Raw genomic sequence first — 25399 nt, 5'->3', positions numbered from 1 at the left:
TACTTTATGTTTATAAAAGTTAAAATCCAACCTAGGAAAAGTAAGGTGATTCTGTATTAAAGCTTGGAATTAACATCTGGAGTTTCCTTTCTGTTGCCTGTTTCACTTAGTTCTACCTTCTGTATCCAGATCAGAGGGTTCTTAGCTTAATTGTACTTGGGTTCTAGATTTGCCCTTGCCAAGGCAACCGTTAGTTGAGATTTAATATAAATGTATCTTTGTTTAGCTAAAATGGCCATCTAATTAAAATACTATGGAAAGTTAGCTAAACAAATTCTAAAGATGACAGTGAAATAAATTACTGAATTGGTGCATTATTATGTATATTTAGGATAACGTTAGAGTGCCATTTCTATTTTCATTGGCCAAGACTCAGAGAACCATGTAACTAGTTATCTGCACTCAAGAAAGCTTTGGCATTACAAAACTGTTTTTGAAAACAAGGAAACTTCAAAAGTAGTTTGCTATGGCAAATCCACGTTTTGGATTCTAGTCACCATATTGAGTTAGATCCTGATTAGATAAAATCTTGAGAAATATGGTCATGCGTGTAAAGTAGGGTGCAGGCCAGATCCTATTGCAGTCAAAGAGCCCAGATGATTTTAGTGTCTGTAAATTTGACCCTATGTGACTAGAACTGCATTTTCTGTGTACCTAATCATGCTTACTTGGATTCTTCAGAGTTACAGCTTTACAATAGAATTAAAAATCTTTCAAAGGTTGTCACCCCAGAAGTCAGAATGGGGTATTGAAATAGCCCAAAGTTTTCCTTATGTTGAGACATCCTTCAAAGACTTAAAATAAATTACAGAATGTCATAGTTAAAATGAAGCATTCCTCTCACTTTTTTTTAACACAGAGGTATTGTATCCTCTGGGAATATAGGAATGCATATAAACAACAATATAGGAATGCATATAAACAACAAGTTTAAAGACTGTTGTAGGGGTACAGTTGTGGGTCCAACAACATGGAGGACCACAAGTTTGCTACCCTACTAGTAAAACCATTTAATTCTTCCAAATAGTTTTTGTACTTCTCTTAGGATGCTGAAGAGCTATATGACCAAAAGATAAAGAACAGCTACACACAAAATAATTTCAAAAATGCATTACTTGTGTGTAAGATATCAATGTAATACACTGACTGTTGGCATATAATGCTAAACCAACCACAACTACTCCTCTAGCTTGGCAAGTGTCTAAGGTGGGGTGGCAAAACAAACCATGCTTAAGCAAGTCTGTTTGGTTAAGACATGGCTCTAAAATGTAGTTAAACAACCAGTGGTTTATAAGGTGGACGCGGGTGGCGCTGTGGGTTAAACCACAGAGCCTAGGACTTGCCGATCAGAAGGTCGGCAGTTCGAATCCCCACAACAGGGTGAGCTCCCGTTGCTCCTGCCTAGTAGTTCAAAAGCACGTCAAAGTGCAAGTAGATAAATAGGTACCGCTCCGGTGGGAAGGTAAACGGCATTTCCGTGTGCTGCTCTGGTTCGCCAGAAGCGGCTTAGTCATGCTGGCCACATGACCCGGAAGCTGTCTGCGGACAAATGCCAGCTCCCTCGGCCAATAAAGTGAGATGAGCGCCACAACCCCAGAGTCGGTCACGACTGGACCTAATGGTCAGGGGTCCTTTGGTTTATAAGATAACAACAGATCTTTGCTTCAGATCATGGTTTGCTGCTAGAAAACCATGGCTAATCTGATGGGCAGGGTCCAGATATTTGAACAAACACACTTTGGCTAAACAAACCATGATTTAGAGTTGTGTGTGAACCAGGCCACTGTCTATATACTGCAACATCTGAAAAAGCACACATAAAAGAAAATGTATGTGTTAAGGTGTACAGTACCTGCATAGATGCAATATCAACATAAAGAAATCACTCTTTGTTACGCTGACACGGAATCAGTTTGAAAATTGCAGAATTTGCCTTCCAGTGTGGCAAATTTCATTTAAGATTCGTTATTGCTCATGGTACTTGAAAAGAGTTTAACTTGTCAGTGGACAGGAAATGAAAGCTTTAGTTGTCAGTCATCTCTGGGATAAGATAAGTGAAGTTTATAATGTATAATCATGACTTATGGCTATTTCATTCAGTTTAGGAGGATTTTTTTCTTCAATCTTAGATTTCAGGTTCTCAGGGAAAGGTCCTCTTTTGCAGCCATCATATCCCAACAGTTTAAAAAAAAATGTTATGGTAAGTCCTTAAAATTCATAAATTTCTGCAACTAAGCATAAGTTTAGTTACCATTTAAGCATTCACATTGTTAACAACCATTTAAAGCTAGTTTAAACAGCTTTAAACAGTTAGACACAATTTACATGCTTGTTTGAGGTTTCTCTTTCATAGGGGTTTAGTCATCCTGTTTTCAAATGTCCTGCTTTTATATAAAGTTTTTGACTTAAGGTATATAGCTGCTAGAGACATTTGATTCATAATTTTTGAAAATTTAGCATAATCAGGTTCCCTTCCAACTCTACAAGTCTATGATTCTAAGCCTCTCTCCTGGTTCTCAGACCCAAATCTGCTAGCTTGAAAGCTGATGCAAGGCACTCCACTCTACTGAGGCCATCTGAGCGTCAAACAACAGCAAAGGATCCAGTAGTACCCCAAAGCAATGTACCCACTCCCTCAGAAACAAGCCATGCTTCATAAGCCAATAACAAATCATGGTTTCTCCTCATGGTTTGTTTGTAGAAAAATAAGCTATAATTAGTTTGCTGGGCTAGGTTTGTACATTCAAGTAAACCATTGTTAGGTTAATCAAACTATGACACTTTGTGCTATGTGTGAAGTAGTCCATACCCTGCTAAATGCACATAAATCCCAAAATATGTGTACCATATGTGTTTGTGTTTTTTTTTTTTTTTTTTTGGTGTTTTTTCTGGTGGTGTTTTTTTTGTTTGTTTGTTTTTTGTTTTTGTTTGTTTTCAAATGAGAATTCTGAGAGGGAAATGAAAGACTTCTCTCTGGTTGCATTGCAGACTTACCTAGGATTGAGTTATCTACCCCGTGGAGTCTGCAGAATTCATTTCAATACATTGAATGGTTGTCAGAGAGCAAATTGCCGGTATTCACATTCACTTGCACCAAAAAATGAAAAGGTAAAAACTGTTTCTTTCTTCTCTGTGTAAAATACTTGGTTGGTGCTGCCTGGTTAAAGAACAAAATACGTGAGGCCTTTATCAGATCTCCAGGATAAGATTGTCATTAACAGAGTAATCAGAGAATTCTGTGGCCTGAGAGACATACACATGCTCATTGCTTGATGACTACAGAACCCATTGGTAATCTGTGAATGCAGCCATCAAATAAGACGGCACAGATAAAACTTTAGTACCACCTCAAATGTAACCTGTGAACTGGCTTTTGCAGAAACTGCCAACCTTAACTGCTGTTGCCTCCGACAGAATGCACAATGGGAAGTGAAAGAAACTGCCTTTTCTCCATGAACAGCGTGAGGGTTCCTGTGGGGTTTTTACACTATTCCTTAACAGCAATGTGCTGCTTGCATCTTTATCGTAAGCCCAATACAAGGACAAAACATTCCTTTATTTCCTGGGTTCTCTACCCATGCCTGGGGAAAGTGGGGGGTGGGATGGCAACCACAAACAATGGGTTTGGCTAGTATACTAAGCAAAAGGTTGTGCACAGGGGTGGTAATAATGATAAAACAATTGCTGCAGTTCCATGTGGAAGTTATTCATGCTTTACACTCTTGTCCACATCTAACTCTTAGCTACAGTTTAATATGTATTGATTATTATTTTTTAGTTGTACCAAATATAGATCATTTGTGGATCCTCACGTTCTGGAAACTTGTAATACGCTTGTAATAGATGGCAAGTTTATCTGTAATATATTTATAATAGATTTGTGGTTTTATTTTATTTTTCAGCTTTTCACTGAAATACTTAATACATATATAAGTATTGGTGAAGAGGTTTTGTTGCAGCGTGCAGGTATGATATAATCACCATTATAAGACAATATATAGGTTTTGCTTGAAGATTGACGGTGCCATATGTAACAGACCACATAATACATTCCATTATACAGTTGAGTAGAAATTTGGCTGTTAACATTGCATAGTTTCTTAACATGTATCCTAGCACAGCATTTCTGAAATAGTTTTTGATAGGCAATCTGATATGTAGATCATAAAGGCAAAAGCCTGTAGAAAAATAAGAGGATAGTTCTGCTTAGATCTGGAACTCTATTCAGAACTAGAATTCTAACCTGAATGAGGGTTTTTTGTGGCATAAGCACTTAAAGTTCTTTGGTTTGTGGGCTTTATTATATTAGTACTTCGGTGCTGAAACAGAAAGTATTATTATCATTATTGGGACATAAGTATATGAGACAAAGGCCCTACCATAATTTAATTCTTTTTAAAAAACAATAATATGCAGATAAATTGTTGCAGAAGCTCTATATGACATTTTTCAAGGTAGTGGATTTCGCTGTTGAGAGGGAAATTTTGTTTTCCTAATATGCTCCCCACAATAAGGTTCTTTTGGATATTGTACATACTGAGGCATCCTTCCTGAGGTGCTTGCTTTAGTAGGTACTATCCCTCTCTCATTTTAGGTGAAGTTATAAAGGTAAAGGGACCCCTGACCATTAGGTCCAGTCGTGACCGACTCTAGGGTTGTGGTGCTCATCTCGCTTTATTGGCCGAGGCAGCTGGTGTGCAGCTTCCAGGTCATGTGGCCAGCATGACTAAGCCGCTTCTGGCAAACCAGAGCAGCACACGGAAACGCCGTTTACCTTCCCGCTGGAGCGGTACCTATTTATCTCCTTGCACTTTGACGTGCTTTCGAACTGCTAGGTTGGCAGGAGCTGGGACTGAGCAATGGGAGCTCACCCCGTTGTGGGGATTTGAACCGCCAACCTTCTGATCGGCAAGCCCTAGGCTCTGTGGTTTAACCCACAGCGCCACCTGCGTCCCCTGGTTAGGTGAAGTTATGAACCAGTAAATATTAATGTGACCTACAGATTAAAGTGCTAAATTAATTCTTCGTTGGGCTTGACGAGGGATGCGAGCATTTTCGGATCCAAGATGTACTACTAGAACAATTGTTGTAAATGAAAGGAACAAAATTTGGTACAGCTATTTTCATCCAACAGATCATGAAATAATGCTGATGAGAAATAACGGAGCTTTTCATATGTTCATAGGTACTGCAACATTACAAATGCACTTGCCCAGTAAATAGATTTTCAGTGCTTCATTTTTACTCATTTTTGCCTTTTAAAAATGTGTTAATTAATGTTTCAGTAGTATGCCACATAAAACAATTTCACACTTAAATTTCCCATTTTTTTAGCCCAGGTATTTACAGATTACTGCAGAAATGGTGTTCCTGAAAAGCACTTGGATTCACAAATACTAAATAACCTGCTAACATCTTTGCTCCAGTGCTGTTTGCTGAAAGAATTATTTCTTGTATTCCACACCAGCATAATGATTAAAATACTGGTAAGTAACTTGGTATTTTTTATTAGTGAAGCCTATATATGTCTACCTAGAAGTAAGTCCCATTGAGTAAATGGATATACAACTGCAGCTTAAAAGGCCTTCTTACTCATGATATGATGACTTGTCATGTGTTTATCTTAATAAGCTCTCAATTTCGTTTTCTTGGGTTGTGATTCTGAGCTATTAATTTGGAAATCATAAGATAATTTTAAAAAATCTACAAGAGCCAAAAATGTTAAAGTGGGGCAGGGAGGTGAGACAGCCTTTAAATGGCCAGGGAAGTGCAGTACCTGACTCAGCACGTGAGTGACTGCGGTACGAACCTACCAAAAGGCAGGAAAATTGCTGTGCAAAACTCCTTTGATTTTTCTGGTTGAGCGGGCTGAAAACTAAACTTGCAATGTAGTCCATTCCATTAGTTTTCCAGAAGTGACTTTTACGTTCTGTCAAAGCTCAAGTATAACGTGCAAAATAACAGAGAAACATCAGGAAAACGGAGTGCACTGCAGTGTGGATGCAGCCTAAATCAGTCTCGAAGCAAGCCAGAACCCAGACTGAAATAGGTCTAGATCAGGGGTAGTCAACCTTTTTATACCTACCACCCACTAATGCATCTTTCTTGATGGTAAAATTTCCTTACCTCTCACCAGTGCTTGATGATTCAGCTTGTGCCGTAGAACCCCCTATCGCCCACCTAGAATCCTGAAACAACCACTAGTGGGCGGTAGAGAGCAGGTTGACAACCCCTGGTCTAGATAATGCATCTTGTCCAAGAGCATATGTAACTGAAGTGCCACAATCCTCTTGGTTACCTGCCTCAAGTGGGAGTATTAGTGTTCAGCCAGTTGTTGCCAGGAAATCTGCATGTGGGATTTCTTTAGGAGTTGTTGCATCACTGCTTCCTTCAGGTCAGCAGGCACCACTCCCTTGTGTAATGGCATGTCAGCCAATCATACCTTACAGGCTAGCTTTAAGTCAGTAAAAAGATCAAGAAGATGATCCCTTTGTTTTTCTCCCTTTGGGGGGGCCACCACCCAAGACAGTGTTTCTTTTCCCTGGGAAGCTGATGTAATCAGGAGTCTACTAGCTGGAAATGGCTGAGTCGGGCCTCATTCCTCTTGAAGCCAAACTCTCTTGCAGAAACACTACAGGTAGAAAGCAGGCAGCAGAACTTTGGTTCCTCATCTGAACATATATCTACATGCAATACCCAGAAAAGTTCATGACACTGAGGAAGCTGGCTCAGTCGTACAACAGCTCGTGAAACAATACATTTATTAGTCTTTTTAAACCTAAGTTGTTATTAAGATCAAGTACCCCCCCCAAAAAAAAATCGCTTGTTTGGAAGATACCGTATATTTCTGTCTATAAGATATATTTTTGGAGACTCCACTTTAAGAAAATGGGGGAAGATTGCCCAGAGTTGTTGAGCTTTTGGGGGGGAGGGATGCCGAAAATCACTCAACAGACTGACAAACTCTGCCAATCACCCACGTCACAGAAGCAGAGAAGCGTCTGCCCAATTGGCACAGCAGCAGCCCTTGCCACAGCCACCGATCAACCACCCAATTGCCGCACTCATGGCGGTCACCACAGAGAATTAACTTCCCACACCATCACCACGTTGCCTGTCCAGTGCTTGAGGTTCACCAGGACAGGTGATACTGCACAGGTGCAGTATCCCAGTCACTCAGAAGTAGCAACCACATGCCATGGAGTAATGATTAACTCTTGGAAGCCATCTATATGAGAGCCAGGTGTTTTATTTCAGATTGAAATTGTTCCTTGAAGTTCTGTTAATTACAGCTAATGTATTTAGCTCTAATGCTAAGGCATTTTTGTTTAGCCAACTGTAGACATTCTCCTCAATGTCTTTGAACAAGTGGCGTCCATGAAACTAAGAGTCTTAGTGCCTGAGTTAATTGACATTTCTTGTAAGGTATGACTTTGATTATTTGATTCTATCCTAAATGTCATTCTGCCTTCTGCATAAATTTATCTGCTTCTTCTACACATCTTATCAATCACATAAATTATGTCCATTTTTATTTGATTTGATGCTTTCTCATGCTGAAGGTTGTGGGTCCAAAGGTCAACCCCTTTTAAAAACTGACTCCAAAAGAAAGTTACAGTCATACCTTGGGTTGTGAACGTGATCCGTGTGGGAAGCACGTTCGCAACCTGCAGCGCCACATCTGCACACGCGTGATGCAATGCGGCACTTCTGTACATGACGTCATTTTGCACTTCTGCACATGCACGAGCACTGAAACCCAGAAGTAACCCATTCCGGTACTTCCAGGTTTGGTGCTGTCCGTAACCCGGAAACGCGCAACCCGCAGCGTTCACAACCCGAGGTGTGACTGTATATGGACGTAGAGCATATTTATTGAAAATACATTCTACCATCCACAGTCAATACACACAGAATTAAAAACTTAAGCCAAGAAATAGTATCAGCCTTGCAGATAGTATACTAAGCTATTGTTTGTTTACTGCATTTATATTCCACCTTTTTTCTCCAATGAGCTCAAGGTGGCATATATAATTCCCATTTATTTGTTACGTTACTGTTTATATAACTAAGTTCATTGGGCAGTTTGTTCAGATGATTAAAACTGACTAAAGTTATGAATGCCATGGAGGTGTTTCTGTTCCTGTAATATTAAGGACTGTTTTGAAAGATGCTTTCTTGAATACCAGGGAGAAAGAATTTTAAAATATATATATAATGGGAGCATGGAGGATTGCAGCTGAATTTTGTACTGTAAATCGGTATAAGATTTGGAGAATTTGGACAGCTTTATAGAATTCTGGGTCATCCCTTTATATGATCATAAGCTGCTGTCATGTACTAGCTTCTATAGGCCTCTGCAAAGGCTATAACATCATAGTATTTAGAAGACTCAACCCGGTCAGTACTAGGACTAACCTTAGACATTTTATATCTCAAGAAAAAAAATCAAAATTTACACCCTTCTTACATAACACAGAGGTCTACTAGCAGGAGGTGCAAAATTGGCATCCAAACTAAAATCTGTTGACTGAAGTGACTGCTTCATGTTATGATAAGCCCTGGCTTTACCATAAGAATAGTATAATTTGCATTACCTATGAGTCAGTGCAACTGTGAATTAAACAGAATTTGGCTGGAGGTTGCGAATGCTGTTGCCTCCAAAATCCATTTAGCTATAGAATTCTTCCACCAATTTTCCCTTATCCCCAGAGCATAGGTTATATAAGGCTTTATACTAGAGATTGGCAACCTCTTTGCTGTTGAGGGTTGCATACAGTAGGGCTAATATTTTGTTGGCGGGAAATTCTGACAATTGGTGAAGCCTGAACCCAACCCCTTTTCTTTCTCTGCTTGGGGAAGGAAAGATCACTCATGCCAGATAACAAAACTGATCACTTGCAGCGGGATTTTGAAAGCCAGTTGCCCAACACTGCTTTATACATAGATGCATTACTTAACTGTCTATTGTTAATCACTTGTACAGAACATTGCAAACATATAATTGCTTAGGAAGTCTTCAGTGATATTCAGGTTTTTGGTGCTTTTGGGTTTATTTCCTTCCTGTCATAGCTTTGTGATGGTGGAATGGTTTTTAAAGACGAGCACATTGGCTGCATCACCTCATTCCTAAACCAACTACAAGTTTCCAGTCAGGAACAAGCTATTTTTTTGTCCAGGTATGTTCATCTCTTATGCAATCTATATTAAACCTAAAATATAAAATATATTTTCTCAACTACTTGTGCCATAAAATGCCAGTCTACACATTTTATAAACTATTTTTCGATCTCAACAAGATGACAATATTAAATATTGGGTTATATTATTGATTTTATTTATTTATTATTTTGGGAGCTGCCATTGAGGGCTCTTATGCTTGGTTTTGTTGTTGTTTAGTCGTCTTAGTCGTGTTCAACTCTCCATGACCCCATGAACCAGAGCATGCCTTGGAAACACTTTTTTCTCAAAGCTTCTCCTTTTATATGTCCATGGAGTTTTCTTAGGATGAACAAAAATGAAGTTTGGCAATATCACTTTCAAATGAGTACATACAATGTGATAAAGATCTCCCATTTCTGAATTTTTATGTCTGGTTCAGCCATAACAATCTTGGTCTAATAAAGTATGGTTTATCAAACCCAAAATGAGAATTTGCTTATGTGCTTCCTCCTTTCGCTCATGCTCCACAATTAGGTCTCAGTTTATTAAACCATACTTCCTCTTTATATCCAAACCTGGGAACTGTAGTATGACACTCAGAGTACAAGCTAGGATATGAAACCAGGATCAGATCCTAGTTAAACCAGTTTCCCAGTTTGGATGCAAGAGAGAAGCTTCGGTTTAAGAAACCCTGGAAGTCCTTCATTACAGTGCATAATGCTAATCTTCCATCTAATAAACAAACCATGGTCATTGCATCTGAACTGGGACTTGAACTTTCTGTTGGAGCTTGTGGACAGAGGAAGGAGGAATTGGAGCAAAACCCAACTAAGTAATTAATGAGCTACACTTGGTTATGCTTACCACAATCCCCAGTAAGTATGCTGAGTTGTTGGGTGAATTTAGGAGTAGAAAGAGGTAATTATTTAGACTGTAGGGACCAAATCCGAGGCCACAACAGGTAGGAGAATGGGGAAGCAGGAGGGAGATGCTGTTTGGGTAATGTCACTGTTAAACCCTCATTATAGTAAGCATTGTCAGCATCTTTTATGAGCTGCTTCATCTGCCAATATTTAAAGTATTATGAAGGCTGTGCCCTCAAACCTTTTGCAATATTATTGTTATGTAAACCCCAGTCTCCAAGTGGCAAGAGACTTCCAGCAGTACCAGTGCTTGCCCAGGGTTCAGTTTCCTTAGAATGAAGGTCAGTGGAGATCCTGGCATCTTTAGAATATATGGTTTTATTTACATATATACAAGCTGAGCATAGGATGGAAAGGCTCACACAGTATTAACATTCCAACAGATCTTGCCTCCCCGTTAGGTTCTGAGGGAGATCCCCAGGACATAGCTCTGGGTCCAGCAGGGGCCCAGATACTCTCGCACACAGCCTTACCCCCTTTGCCTATTGTTATCTGCCCTAAGGTGATGTAGCATACAGCCAGGTGAGGTGGGAAAAGACCCACACATTTGTGTCTATGGGAACAGAGCAACCTCTTTGGACATGTCAATGGAAGTAATTAACTGGCTAGCTAAGGCAATTATCTTAAGAACTGGTTTGATTTCGTCTCACACAGGTTTCCTCTCACACATTCTAACCTCACATATACAGCATCATAGGCCTCGAAGGAACACAAAGATATCCACACTGAACCACACAAACATATAACACTATGAAGTATCCAGGTGCACACTTTTGTTGTATGCTACCCATGCCATGCAGCAGATAAAAAAAAACTGGATCATATTTTGATTGCAGAGTGTATGCTTTTTTGGGGGGGGGGGAGTGCAGCAAAATATAATTATTTAGAAAGTCACTTGTTGCTTTTTCTGTTAACTCCAAATTTAAGCTTTCTCAAAAGCAGATAACTCTTGTTCCTAAGATTTCAGGAAAGACATTTCCATAAGGCTAGCCTTTGTGGCTTGGATTCAGCAATTGCAGAATTTCAGGTACAGTTTATATACTCATTGTTTTAAAAGCAAGCTTGGGAGGACATCTCAGTACTAATCAAATCAAATGGAAGAAAGATACCTTGGAATCAGTAGACCTTGCTTCTGTATATCACATGGCGATTGGATTGCTAAATGCTTGAATGTCATATTTGCTCTTGGTGGTTAAGTATTCCTAAAAATATGGAGGGAAATAACTTTCCCTTCCAAAAGGAGAAATAAATGGGGCGGTGAGAGATTTAGGGACCTGGACTGCTAAAGCCTGCTTAAATGTCCCCCAATCTTCAGTCTCAGAAATCACATTGATGTATTTGTTAAGTATTCAATGTGAAAAGCTTGAAGATTAATTGCTTCATCATCACTCCTAGCTAGCAGTTGCAATTCACCTGACTGCTACACTATCATCTTTCATAATCTTGGGTATTCTTCCTTCCTTCCTTCCTTCCTTCTTTCTTTCCTTCTTTCCTTCTTTCCTTCTTTCCAACCATAGTTGCTTCTCAGAAAGCTTGACTCAAATGCTTATACAGTGTGCCAGCCAAATGTGTCTGGTGACTTCATGGCACCGCATCTTGTTCATCTTTTTAATTGGAACAGAAAGTCATCTGTTGATCTTAATAAGTCCTGTCCAAGAAGATCCTTCCCTGAAGACATCAGTCCTGATGGTAGCTGCTTTTGGAAGTACTAAATGTAAATGATATTAGGCTTGCACATGACGAAAACTTGACTTTTTGGCAGCTTTTTGCTGGAGAGAAAAGTTGTGGGTGCACCTGCATCCAAGGTTTTCATTGGAAAACCCACTGAAGGGGTACAAGTGGCACAGCCTAGCTTGAGGTAGATTGCAGCCTCCATTGCTGCATTTTGTATATGTTTAAAAAGCTAAATAGAAACCCAAACATCTTTGTATTCAGCATCTTTGTTTGTCCCTATGAAGCTACTGTTAAACAAAATGTAAAGTATCTGTCAGCTGCTTAAGGCAGTTCATTTTAGATAATACTATATATTTCCCTATTTGAAAATTAGATTGCATTTTGCAAGAATAATATCTGATCAATATGTATTGTTTGAAGAATAATTGGAAGACTTATCTTTCAGTTCTTTGTAAAATAACTATTTTGAATGCTTTGGTTGTGAAAGATCTTATAAAATTTACTAGTTTCCCAGTGACAAAGTTACAAACAAATCCCAAGTTACTAAAGTGAGATAACACTTCCAATTTTAAAACAAAAAACTCAAATGCTTATTAAGTTTACTATGTTTGTGATCATATTAAATTATGAATAATTCTATTTACATTTTATTACTTTTTGAACAGCATTGCAAAGAAAAAGGTGACTGGGCCAAACTGGGAACTTTATACGTTAATGTGAGAAGTGGATGTGAAAATTTTGGTGACCTTGAAAAGTACTCATTGTGTATTGCTAACATCTTGACCGATTCAGTGACAGAAGAGAGACCAGGCGTTCCTTTTTGTGAATTTGCAGTTGCAGGTAAAATTTGTACAATATTGCCCATTATTCTGGAGTCACATGCATAGGGAACTTTAAGAAAAGTTAGGGGTATTTCACCAAAATATCATTTCAGCAAGTACTATCACCCCCAAGTCCTCTTCCAAGTGTAGCACCATCACAAATATTTCACAGGCAAACCAACCCAATGAGATTTTAGAGGAAGTTCACAGGCATGGAGAGATCTTTAAATAGTGCATCCACAGAAGTTCATCTAACACAGATATGTGTGCCTCATCTGCAGTGTGAGGTGTCAACCCATTACCCTTATATTCTGATTGTGTGGTATGTTCAGTAGGCTGTGGACAAGGGAACAGAGCACAGACCAAAACACATGTACAGTGGTGCCTCGCAAGACGAAATTAATTCGTTCCGCAAGTTTTTTCTTCTTGCGAGTTTTTCGTCTTGCGAAGCACGGTTTCCCATAGGAATGCATTGAAAATCAATCAATGCGTTCCTATGGAAACCGCCTTCAGACCAGGTCCTGGGACAGTCTGTCCCCCGACCTCTTCTGAAGGCTGGGGGGGGACAAGGGCTTTTCTTCCCACCGCCAGCCTTGAGAAGGCTGTTCTGAAGGCTGGCGGTGGGAAGAAAAGCCCTTCTCCCCACCTCCTGCCCCGCAAGCTCTGGGGACAGGAGGGCTTCGCTGCCGCCCGCCAGCATTTTAAGATCGCCCCGGGACAGTGGAGAAGTTTCCGCTGTCCCAGGGCGATTTTAAAATGCTGGCGGGCGGCAGCGAAGCCTTCACTGCCGCCCACCAGCATTTTAAAAGCCCCCGGGACAGCGGAGGTCTTCTGAAGGCAGGCGGTGGGCGAAAGTCTTTGCTTCCCCCCCGCCTGCCTTCAAAAGCCGTCCGGGATAGCGGAGAAACGCGTTGCGCTTCTCCACTATCCCGGGAATGCAGGCGGGGGGGGGGGAGCAAAGACTTTTGCCCCCAGCCGGCCTTCAGAAGAGGTCCAGGACCTCTTCTGAAGGCCGGCGGTGGGCGAAAGTCTTTGCTCCCGACGGCCAGCATTTTAAAAGCGGTCCGGGATAGCGGGAAAGCGCAGCGCTTCCCTGCTATCCCGGACCGCTTTTAAAATGCTGGCGGTGGGGAGCAAAGCCTTTCGGCCCCCACCGGCCTTCCTGGACCTCTTCTGAAGGCCGGAGGGGGGCGAAAGGCTTTGCTCCCCACCGCCAGCATTTAAAAGAGGTCCCCGGAGATTTCCCTATGGGCTTTCTTCTTGCAAAGCAAGCCCATATGGAAATTCGTCTTGCGGAACAACTCAAAAACGGAAAACTCTTTCGTCTTGCGAGTTTTTCGTTTTGCGAGGCGTTCGTCTTGCGAGGCACCACTGTATGTTTAAAAGCAGGCCACAGCTTCATTATTTGCAGCAGGTAAGTGGATGTTGACATAGCAGTGGGGCAGGATTGGTTCTTGATTCAAAAAGACCTCCCTGGTGTTTGCTAACCCATCCTAGCACAGCCACTGAGGCACTTGGGAGTTAACCAGCATCAAGAACCCGCTATAGCACAGGCCATGCATTTAGGATCCCACTGGCAAGCTGTGGTGAGCAATGTCAGGCCTGAGCCTCTGAGCTATGGCAGAGACCTGAAACATTGCCCCCAAGACCCCATATGAGGCTCCACCCTGCATTGGAGATTCTGCCCAGTGCAATTTCTGCCAGAGTTATGACGAAAGAGAACAAACTCCTATCAAAGTAGGCTTTCTACTGAAGGAAAGGCAAAAGCCTACCAAACACTTGACTTGGTACAATTGAGAAGAAACCAGCCAGTATGGAGCCTCAGTGAAATGCACTACACCGGGATTTCCAGCTGTTTTTGGACAACAGTCCAGATCATCCCTGACCACTGGTCCTGCTAGATAGGGCTGATGGAAGTTGTAATCCAAAAACTGCTAGAGACTCAGTTTTGGGAAACCTTGCACTAAACCATGGGTAGGCAAACTAAGATCCAGGGGCCGGATCTGGCCCAAATGCCTTCTAAATCCGGCCAGCAGACGGTCTGGGAATCTGTGTGTTTTTACATGAGTAGAATGTGTCCCTTTATTTAAAATGCATCTCTGGGTTATTTGTGGGGCATAGGAATTCGTTCATTCCCCCCCCCAAAAAAAAAATATAGTCTGGCCCCCCACAAGGTCTAAGGGGCAGTGGACTGGCCCCTTGCTGAAAAAGTTTGCTGACCCCCGCACTAAACCATAGGAGGGTGGATGAGGAAGTTCAATGAGGAAGGCCTGGTCAGGCATGTGGCAGTTCCTTTTAAGCAAGTCCTCACTTCCAGAGTTCCCATGAGAGCAAATGGAAACCCAGGGAAGACAAGGGCGTCCCTGACATGCCAAGAAGGTGCCAAACCACAAGTTATCTGATAAGGCATTTCCAGGCAGGAGAACACACAAAGCCATCATGGCCAGCTGGGAAGAGTCTGGACTGTGCCATCAAGGGACCTTTAATGGGATTCAGGGAATAGCTGGTACAATCTGCACCTTACTATGTTATTGTTGCCACAATACGAAGTACTCAGCACTGCAAATGTAAAAAGATAAGGGCTGGTATCCTGGCGTACAGTGGTAGACATTGCCACTCACTAGGCCAGTTTGGACATAGAGCTAAACAATAATATCGCATTCCAGGTACTACCTATGGAAATCATTGGGCTTGTGTACTCTTTCACATGCAAGAGGAGGAAATAAAAACCTCCTGCTTTTGACTTTGAATTAGCCACGCTTTATTGCTGTGCCCAAACTTTGATTACTTTGCTTAAACTCTGTAGACTTAATTGGAACAAGCCCAGGGCCTTTTATGATCTAAAAAAAGAATGGGGAAACTTTTTCAGCCAAAGGGCCACATTTCCTTCTGGGCCACCTTCAGAGGGCCACATGCCAGTGTTGAGTAGAGCCAGAGGCAGAAGTGAGTGGAGCAACAAATGTAATGGGGGGGGGCAGTACGCTAGTTTCTACTCACACTTAAATACCCCCCTCTATCCTCCATCCAGATAAATAAGAGCCATCAGAGTTCCAGGAGACATTCCAGCCAGGAATGCAAATACTCAGGATGCAAAGGGTGCAAAAAAATACTCGGGGTGCAAAGGATGTGGCCTGGGGAAGGTTCTGAAGGGCTGCATTTGGCCCCAAGGTCTGAGGTTCCCCACTCTTGATTTAGCTTTTAACGTATCTGAGCCAACTGGCTCCATACTGATGGTGTTGGTTTCCTGGCCCTTAAATGGGCCGTATGTGGTGTGGTTGTGCCATTTTCTCCTGCCTTATTTGTCACCCTTCAAAACAGAGTTACAGCATAATAACTCTATGCACGCTAGTCCCACTGTGTCCAGTGAGACATGCCACCTAGTAAGCATGTTGAAGATGGAAGCCTGCTAATCTGCTACGTTTATTGTATGTCTTTAAAAAAGCTGTTTTCATGGGAAATAATTCAGATTATTTATTACCCAGAATGAATGTCACATTGGCACATATGGGAATGGGTAATCACATAACTAGTTTCTCCATTGAAAAACATTATTTCAAGAAATCTAAAGCAACATGTTGGTTTTTTTTTCTTTTCTAGTTAAGGCTGATCCTTGTCACAATGAGACAGATACAACTTTATTGGGAAGGATTGGTATCGGTGCTATGTTTTCATATTACAAACTGCAGCAGTGGCCAAAGGTACTTTGCTTCTTACAAGGCATACCCATGTGTCTTATCACATATTACATGAGCATGCAAGTAACATGACAATGGGAGCATGGTTTTGGAGATACTTAATCTAGAAATTGAGGGTGTAGGTGGCGCTGTGGTCTAAATCACTGAGCCTAGGACTTGCCAATCAGAAGGTCACAACAGGGTGAGCTCCCGTTGCTTGGTCCCTGCTCCTGCCAACCTAGCAGTTAGAAAGCACATCAAAGTGCAAGTAGATAAACAGGTACCGCTCCGGCAGGAAGGTAAACAGCATTTCCGTGCACTGCTCTGATTCGCCAGAAGCGGCTTAGTCATGCTGGCCACATGACCTGGAAGCTGTACAGCAGCTCCCTCGGCCAATAAAGCGAGATGAGCGCTGCAACCCCAGAGTCGTTCACAACTGGACCTAATGGTCAAAGGTCCCTTTACCTAATCTAGAAATTATTGCACACCTCGGCAGTGGGCGGGGGGGGATTTTACTGTTCCTTTACTCATATTAATTACTAACAATAATGATTCCCACATTCCTATGATTATTCTAATTTGCTTCTGCCAACTTTGAATCTCTAAAATTCAATTAGATGGATGACCTTGGCAAACTTTTATAGGCAATTTAGAAGAAGACTAAAACAAGTTGTAATGCTTCAAACAATTATTGTGGTTATTGCATTGCTGTATTTAAATTTAAGTCACACTCTTTTCAGTGGGAAAGTGCTTACTTCTACTTAAGTCAGTGGGATTTTAAAAGTACTTAACTTTGCCTGATCATGCACAATATATACTGTATAAGCAAGATAGCATAAGAAGTACTTTGGCAGAAACAGTGCCTTTAAGTGTTTTCTGAATGGGGATGGATTTAATTATAAATTGATCAGCAGTTTCAAGCAGCATCTGTGAATGCTTGGGGATTTTATATATACTGGTAGTTCTAAGTTAGCTTGTTTTCAGAGGCATGCACATTCTTGAGAACTGTAGTATGGGTTTAGGGGAGGCAGTGTTTCTTTCCTTACCTGTACATCATGGTTATTAAGGGTTATGTGGAGGACATGCCAAATTTAAAAATTGTTTCATTTGCTAAACTTGGTTAATTGGTTATATATGTGGCAAGGTTTTCCTGCTGTGACAAATGGACTTGGCGATTTGCTTTTAAAGAGTCTCATTTGCCTGATGCTTGCTCTCCTCTTGAGGCGTGTGTGTGTGTGTAAAAAATATTGGAAATTTCCAGCCAAATTATTCATGTAAAGGCTTAGGAGCCAGGGTAATGCTTGGTATACTACATACTCATTTTTATAAGTTCAAAGTGGTTTTGGCAATCATTGAACACATGCCAACAAAGCAATTTGCCTTTTTGGACCCCTAAGCTGAAATTGCAAACCATACAGGTATAAAAATATTGGTGCCTTTTAATCTTGAATTAAATTTATAAGCAGAAGACAATTCCATGTGTGAAGGGAGTGCAGCTCAAGATGCTTGTGTATTGTGCTTTGGCTGAACCAATATTTTCCTGTGGTGGAGGATAACGTCCTTGTTCACATTGCTCCTCCCACTAGACTAGGGCTAAACCAATTAGGCTTCAAGGCTCCCTTTTGGGAGGCAGCAGCCAATCTTCAGTCCTTTGTCCTGACTGGTCCGAAAAGAAGCAAGTGGGAGGAGCAACCCAAATGAGGATGTCATTCTATCAAAGCAGAAAGGAGCTTATCGCAGGTAAAAACTACTGCTCCTTTCCATGCTCATTTTTTTCATACTTATCAGTGTTGCTAGCTAAGAACAAAAAAAACAACCAACCACCACCTCTTGTGCTTAGGAATGTACAGTGTCGTGCATGAACAACTATTCTGAGACAAAAAAAGTGATACTGTGGTAATTCTCTACGCTGCTTTCCCCCTTTGTATCATAGGCCAAGAAGGTTCTGGATACGCTTCATGCCTTAAAGATACATTTCACATTTTTGAAAGGACTTCTTGGTCAGGAGAGGTTGGCATCACGGTGCCACATTGTTAACATTGCTGTGGAAATATTTCTCAAGTGCAGGAGCCTAAATGGAGCATTATGGGTATTGAGAGGTACACTTCTTTATTAACAGAAATAAGCAAGGCTTAAAATGACACGTCTAGGTTCTGCCTTAACGTTACAGCGGAAATTGAGAGAGCCAAAATATGTGGTTGAAGTCTCAAGCTGACAATTACTCATATTTCTGAGAATTTGCTGACATAGGCTTGGTGAATAATTAAAGTATGTTGACAATAGTGCAGAATAAAGGAACCAAGGGGAACTGTCCGTCATCTAAAATTTGGTCTCCTTCATATTTCATGTCTTGCTAAATGCAGAAATGTCAAATCCTTACCTCCCTTGCGTTTTTAAGGAGAGCAACTTTCTCTCATTAGTTATGTAACGTTTTGTGAGATTAATGGCCTGTTCCATAACACTGCGGCACAGTGCTGTGCAAATGGTCCCTTGGTGCTCTTGACTGTGTCTAACCCCAGCTTCTACTGCTCTGACCTGCTGCTGTGCTTCAAGTGACACTTTTTTGGTAGCTGTTCCAAGCAGTAGCCAACCAGGAAATGAACCCCATAGACCTGCGGCTTCTGGAGGGGGGATATATGATATATGACAGTATATCCTCCAATCACACATTTTAAACTCCTCTCTCTCTGTCTGTCTCTCTCTCCCCCCCCCCCATCCTGTGCAAATACCTTGAGGACACCTGGTTTCTCTCAGTCAGGAACTCAAGCTTGTCAACAAGACTAGGCCAAACTGATAGTTTTCCACATAAGCTGCCAAGATAACACTCAAGACTTGGCAGCCTCCATACATTTTCATGAGATTCACAATGGTCAGTACAGTAGTTCATAACTGGACATCAAAATTATTTTCCTCAGGCTATGCATGGAGAGCAGTTCTTTGTTAAATAGCTGAATGCAAGGTGGGCAGTCATCTGGGAGCTTTCACAAGGCCCTATATTATTTCGTTTGTCAGCATTCATGGCCTCATTTTAATCACTTTTAAAATACCAGTATCAATCTCTCTAGAGTCGGAATGGATAATAAGTACTCTAACATGGCCATGTGATCGAATGGATGTCCTCAAGCGACATAACCTGCTATATGTAATAGCATCTGAATGCATTGCAAAGAGCCGTTATGGAGAAGCATTTGAAGTCTTGCAAAATCTACCAGGCTTCAGGAATTCTTGTAGTAAGTGTTTATAATTCCATTCTCAATGGCTAGTAAGCATCTATTGACTTTTAATCAGATACTAAGATAAATTGGTATTTTATGCTGCAAGTTCTTGATAGAGATGGCTCATTTCATAAGAAAGGTTTTCCTTCCATTCTCTTCCTGAAAGGAGAGCAACTGTTCAGTTTAAAACAACTGCTTCTTTCTGTTTTTTATCCTGTCTCTTCTGTTTTGAGGTCTATAGAATTAAGAAACGCACAAGGTGTTTTTGTTTTGATAAGACCTTTCAGGAATCTACAAAGCAGGATACACCTGGCAGTAGTATGTATCTAGGTAGATACCATGTTGCATCATCACTGCCATTCATATACAGTGGTACCTTCGGTTACGGACGGGATCCGTTCCAGAGGTGCAGCCGTATCCTGAAAAGTCTGTAACAGGAGGTGCTCTTCTGCACACGCATACGGCACGATTGAGCGCTTCTGCGCATGTGGCAAAACCCAGAAGCATACACTTGTGAGTTTGCTGCGTTCGCAACCCGAAGTTTACATATCCAGAGGAATATGTAAGCAGAGGTACAACTGCATATATTTTAATCTCAAGTATTTGTTCCCTACCTTCTTAGAGTGCAGGCAGTCTGCATTGGGTTGGTTCTCCTTTAAAATCAGAAGGGGGAGAGACTAAAGCTTATTGGTTAGCCTTCAAGAAGGCTCCTCCAGAAACAGGTCCTCCTACCTTAAGTCATGAAAGTAGTGTTTGCTGGGGATCTGACCTGCCTGTCCTTTACAATATATTCTTAATCTGCCAATAAAACTTTAAAGCTGCAATACCTTGATGCTTTGCAGGGTAGAGGCAAAGGAACTGTAAAGGGAGGCCTTGGGTGTCAGGAAATGAATGAGGTAAACACAATGGGCAAAGATGATCAGAGGAGCAACAAGCTGGAAATGTGTACTCCTGAAAATGATGCCAAGAGATGGTGGGGCAATTTTGGATGAGATTGGAATGAGAACAGATTTACTGAGATCGATTATTTCTTGGCATATAGCAGTGTTGGAACCCTTTGTGGACTTGCAGTGTGGAGATTAGAGTTAAAATTCCTTAAATGTCAGTTGCTGGAAAACCACAGCAGAAGAAGGCAATTGCCCTCTTCTCCTTCCCATAACTATCTTGCCAATCACTGGGAAAGGGGACGCTGTACCACATAGACCTTAGGTCTGATCCAGGTCAGCCATGAAGCTTGCTGGATGGTCTCAGAACTATTTTTAAGTCTTAACCTATACTTCTGGATTGTGAGGGGCAATAATGGGATAAATATTTGTATATTAACATTTATATACTGCCCATATATGGGTGGTTTCTACACCATTCAAATACAAAATATAAAATTTAAATTGTAAGTACGAAAACCAATTATAAGACAATCAAGACAGTGGAAGCCAACCCAACACAGCAACTGAAATCAATTTAAAACAACATAATACCAGCCAGGGGAGCAACTTGGTTCTGAGTTCTAAAAGTACTAAAATAATTGTATGATTAACATTCAAAGACTTAACAAAACCAAAAGGGATCATAGTGTGGGCACCAGTCAGTCTTCTCTAGGGAGGCCATAAGACCCTTTCTCTAGTCATTAGTTGGCTTGCCTTGCTAAGCAGGAGAACCTGGACAAGGGTTTCTGATGAAAATCAATTCTTGGGCAGGTATAAATTAGAGCAGGTGGTCCTTCAGGGGGCCTGGCTAAAAGCAAATAAGGGCTTTAACAGTTAAAACTAGTGCTTTTAATTGGGCTCAAAAACATACTGGGAGCCTGCACAGATGTTCACTGTTTGCTTGCCCAAACTCTTTAGAGGGGTTACTAAAACAATCACCTATGTATCTCAGGGTGCAGGATTTAAGCTGTTTGTTTTGCGGATCACAATATATTTGTAACTTTTTTTGCTTCTCATCAAGATCTATTTCTGTGCAGCATTTATGATATGACAATAATATTTATTGCTTAGTGTACACACTTCTGAAATATTTCGTTTAGCAGAAAACCATTTTGCAGTGCAGTTATTCCAATATAAGAAGAAATGATGCCTCAGATGGCCGGGGTGGGTGGGTGTGCGCGCATTCTAAGCAGAGTTGATTTGTTTATGAAAATGAGAGAAACTAGGATCTTTTTTAAAAAAATTTAAAACTGAGAGGGAAATCTTTGCTGTAGTTTTCCACTATTATATTGCTGAAACCAATGTTCTACTTAATAATTGAAGAAAATTAATCACTTGTAATGTTTTTCTTTTGCAGATAGTTTGGATGTATCCCAGTACAGGAGTTTATTTAATAAACTGCTAGGTGCTTCTTTGGAAAGCCAGAAGCTTCAAATATCATCTACTGTAGTAGATTTCATGCTTGCAAAGAACATTCCCGTTGAATTTGATTTACTTAGAGCATTAATCACAGCACTTGGAAGAGGCTGTTGGTGGCTTAAAGCCAGAGCACATTATAAACGTAAGCTCTCAATGTCTACTACATTACTAGCTGAAGAACTTCAGTTATGCTGCAATCTTAAATGCACTTATATAGAAATAAGCTACTGTATTTTTCGCTCTGTAAGATGCACTTTTTTCTTCCTAAAAAGTAAGGGGAAATGTCTGTGCGTCTTATGGAGTGAATGTGTGGTCCCCGGAGCCGAATTGATCTATTTTCTCTCTCTCTCTCTCTCTCTCTCTCTCTCTCTCTCTCTCTCTTTTTGAAAGAGGGAAGTGGGTGTCGAAACAAAGCTGCTAATCCGCAAGAGATCGGGGAGGGAGATAAGGGACGCTAGAGATAAAGGAGGCTGCCTGGGAGGGGAGAGGTAAAAGCACATGGATCCTCAGGCTTTTTGCATTGGGTCACCCCAAATTCACCATCAGATCACATAGCATGTCCATGGCTACAGCCTGCACCAAAAAAAATCACGCACCCACTGTTGCATGGGGCCACAATGGCACAAAAACATGGTTACAAAGCATGGATCCACATGGATTCTCTGGATTTTTGCATTGGGCTACCCCAAACTCATTGTCAAATCACATGTCTGCGGCCATAGCATGAAACACAAAAATCATACATCAACTGTTTTGTTCGGAATATTTTTTTTCTTGTTTTCCTCCTCTAAAAACTGGGTGCGTCTTATGGTCAGGTGGGTCTTATGGAGCGAAAAATACAGTACCTTGAATTTAGTGCGTCTTATGGTCAGGTGGGTCTTATGGAGCGAAAAATACAGTACCTTGAATTTAGTAGCACTCACTTCTGAATAGATATGATTCAGGTTGCATTGTTAGAAAACTTCAGGCTGCAGTCTAACCCACAATTACACATTAACAACTAGATATTGAAGAATTCTGCCCAAAATTATTTTTGGGAGATCTCTTGGGAGCTCCTGAAAGTACAATATAGCTAAAGAAGTACTCGGCTTTGTTTGACTTCTTATGACTTGCTTTAAGATATTGACATGTGCTGGAATTATTCAGAAGACCTGTCTGATATGTGTTGCCATTCCAAGCAAACCCAGCATTTTCTAGATTTCCTCGATTTGTGCTTTAGAATGAATCTACAGCAAAAGGAACATTCAGTGACAACTTCTCTTTTTGAAGAAAAGTAGTAGGCTGCTAACCTTGTCTGGAAAAAGTGAGGTGGGAAAACAAAAGCTGGTCTGGTCCCAGTTGCAGAACTTTAAAACTGAAGTTTAGAGTTTTCTAGCTTTTAGGAATAAGTAGAGCAGCTTTGGACTTTCTGAACAAGTAGTGGAGGTTTCCCATCTCTCCTTGCCTTCAGTTTTTGAGACTGTCCAAAACAGCAATTATAGTAGGATGGAAATTGGAAACAGTTAAAAGTAGTCCAGAAGCTCAAATAATCTTGGAAGAAACTGTTTTTCAATAAAGCAGTAGATGATACAAGTACCCACACACAAACCTAGAGATGTGTGCTGTTTAGTACAACTTTGACACCTTCTTTTACATAATTTACTGTCACTTTTTAGATGCTTTAGCATTGGGTTGCTACCCACCACTGGAAGGAAATCTTCACCGTAAACTTCTTCTGATTCCCTCTTACATGACTGAGATTGAGATGCTGTTAGCAATTGAAATTTTCTTGGTTTCTAATGCTAGTAGTATTCAGAGTCCTGGTGCTTCCAATCAAATACTTCAGATAGTACTGAAAAGGTGAGTTCATTTGCTTTTCCAAGTGCATGATTCTGTATCCTCCCCTCAGCTTTCTTGCTTATGTCTTTGATTTGTGTCAAGGAAAAGAATCTTATGAATAATCAGTTTAAATCAGTAATTTATAAAATACAATAAATACCTAATTTCTTCAAAGTCCTTTTTGTAACATGTTGCCAGTAGTAGGAACCTGGTTTTATTATTTTGTCTTTTTGAATTTTCTCCTCCCACTACTGTTGGTGTTGTCTTCTAATTTTGCACCATTTCCTCATTATTATTTTTTTGTGATCAGTCACACATTAGTTAGGAAGAAAGCTTGTTCTGGAAAAGAGCTGGTTCTTCCACATAATTGCTTCATTTCTGCTGACACGTTACAGTAGTTATCGTTTGTTCCCAGTTGAAAGACTTAACAGAAGAGGATTGAAGCACATTTGGGGAGGAAAGGCAGGATGGTAGTTCATATAACACTGCTAATCATCTTAGAATGACTGGTTGCTGGTTGTAACTTTTCTTTGTGAAAACTTTTTCAGATGTGAAGGCAAGGATGATAACTATCAATGTGCAGTGGAGAGGTTGATTCAAGCTACTAACATATCTACTCCAAAGCTTTTCATAAAGCATTTCACAGTAAACAGTGGCACGGAGCAAGTGTGTGGTTTGGAAAACATTTGTGCACTTGAGTGGTTGAAAGAGAATATGAAGTGGGCAGGGAAAGTCTGGCTTTTTTAGTCATTGATAAGACTTCAGTTATAGTAATCACTGTTCAAAATAATGAATCAATAAATGGTTTCTGTTGTGTTCAAACTTCCTATTGTTAATTTTATATAATTCAGTTTTCTAACTTGTTTTTTATGTTTTAACTTCAGTAACCCAAGTAACTGTTGCGTTTAACAGGCTCCTGACTTGGCAGATACTTGTTTTCTTACTACAAATTCACGATCTACCAACCAGTTGCTAAAGACAGAATTAAACTGACCACATTTGGATTTTAGGAATTTGTCTTCAGTAGCAGAACTGATCTGCTACAGTCCTTTCACACAAGTATTCTCTTGGTTAGCTTTCTTCATTTCAGCCATCTAATTTAGGTGGGAAAAGTTGTTTCTGTTATTAACCCTTGCCAATTTGCAAATTACACGGAGATCTTCCAGAATAAACTGATCTACCTGCTGCAAGCCCTTGACAATAAGCTGTGGAATCCTGCAAAGTACAGGGTCTTTTTCCTAATACAAGAAGTGTGATAACACCAGAGAGCAAACCATTTTCCTCCTACCCATCATGCATGAGGATGTCAAAGTTTTGAGACTATGTAAGCCTTATTCCTTTTATCACTTGAAAAAGGAAACTTGAGTGTGAGCTGGGAATTCCCCGATTCAAATCTGAACTCACTAGCTTCATTTATCTTTTATATTTAAAAGCATTTCTAAACCACTTAATATTTAAGCAGTATATAAAAATGCAACATAAAAGCAATACACATCATAAAAATAAATAAAAAACAGTATTATTAAAAACAGGAATTGGATAATAGGGTCCAATCTTGTCGGTCAGGGAAAGCCTGAGCAAAAAGATACATCTTTACCAAACTTGTGAAATTACAGGTGGGCGAGGTTTCATCTATGGCATGGAGAAGGACACCCTACAATGGAAATGCTGGGAAATGTGTATTTTGGAGGGTCAGTAGCCTGTGGCACTCTGTAGGGTGTGGCACCATGAGTAAAATTTCCCCAGATAGAAGTTTTGCAGATCTAT

General features: G+C 40.6%; 1 protein-coding gene across 1 annotated transcript in view; it reads left to right on the top strand.

Moving 5' to 3' along the window:
- Positions 1–24454, top strand: part of TOPAZ1 (testis and ovary specific TOPAZ 1) — a 38249-nt gene extending 13795 nt beyond the window's left edge. The window contains exons 7-20 of the mRNA XM_081881828.1: positions 2130–2200; positions 2989–3108; positions 3903–3966; positions 5335–5486; positions 7333–7425; positions 9073–9179; positions 11046–11112; positions 12425–12599; positions 16178–16278; positions 18188–18353; positions 19320–19484; positions 21753–21956; positions 23470–23653; positions 24181–24454. Of these exons, the coding sequence (XP_081737954.1) occupies positions 2130–2200; positions 2989–3108; positions 3903–3966; positions 5335–5486; positions 7333–7425; positions 9073–9179; positions 11046–11112; positions 12425–12599; positions 16178–16278; positions 18188–18353; positions 19320–19484; positions 21753–21956; positions 23470–23653; positions 24181–24379 (1868 nt within the window). The 3' untranslated portion in view covers positions 24380–24454. The remainder of the gene's footprint in view (positions 1–2129; positions 2201–2988; positions 3109–3902; positions 3967–5334; positions 5487–7332; positions 7426–9072; positions 9180–11045; positions 11113–12424; positions 12600–16177; positions 16279–18187; positions 18354–19319; positions 19485–21752; positions 21957–23469; positions 23654–24180) is intronic.
- The last annotated feature ends 945 nt before the right edge of the window (positions 24455–25399 follow it).

Source organism: Podarcis erhardii (assembly GCF_964252035.2).
Source record: "Podarcis erhardii genome assembly, chromosome: 12".
NCBI classification, from domain to species: domain Eukaryota; kingdom Metazoa; phylum Chordata; class Lepidosauria; order Squamata; family Lacertidae; genus Podarcis; species Podarcis erhardii.
This window is presented reverse-complemented; position numbering and strand designations above follow the sequence as displayed.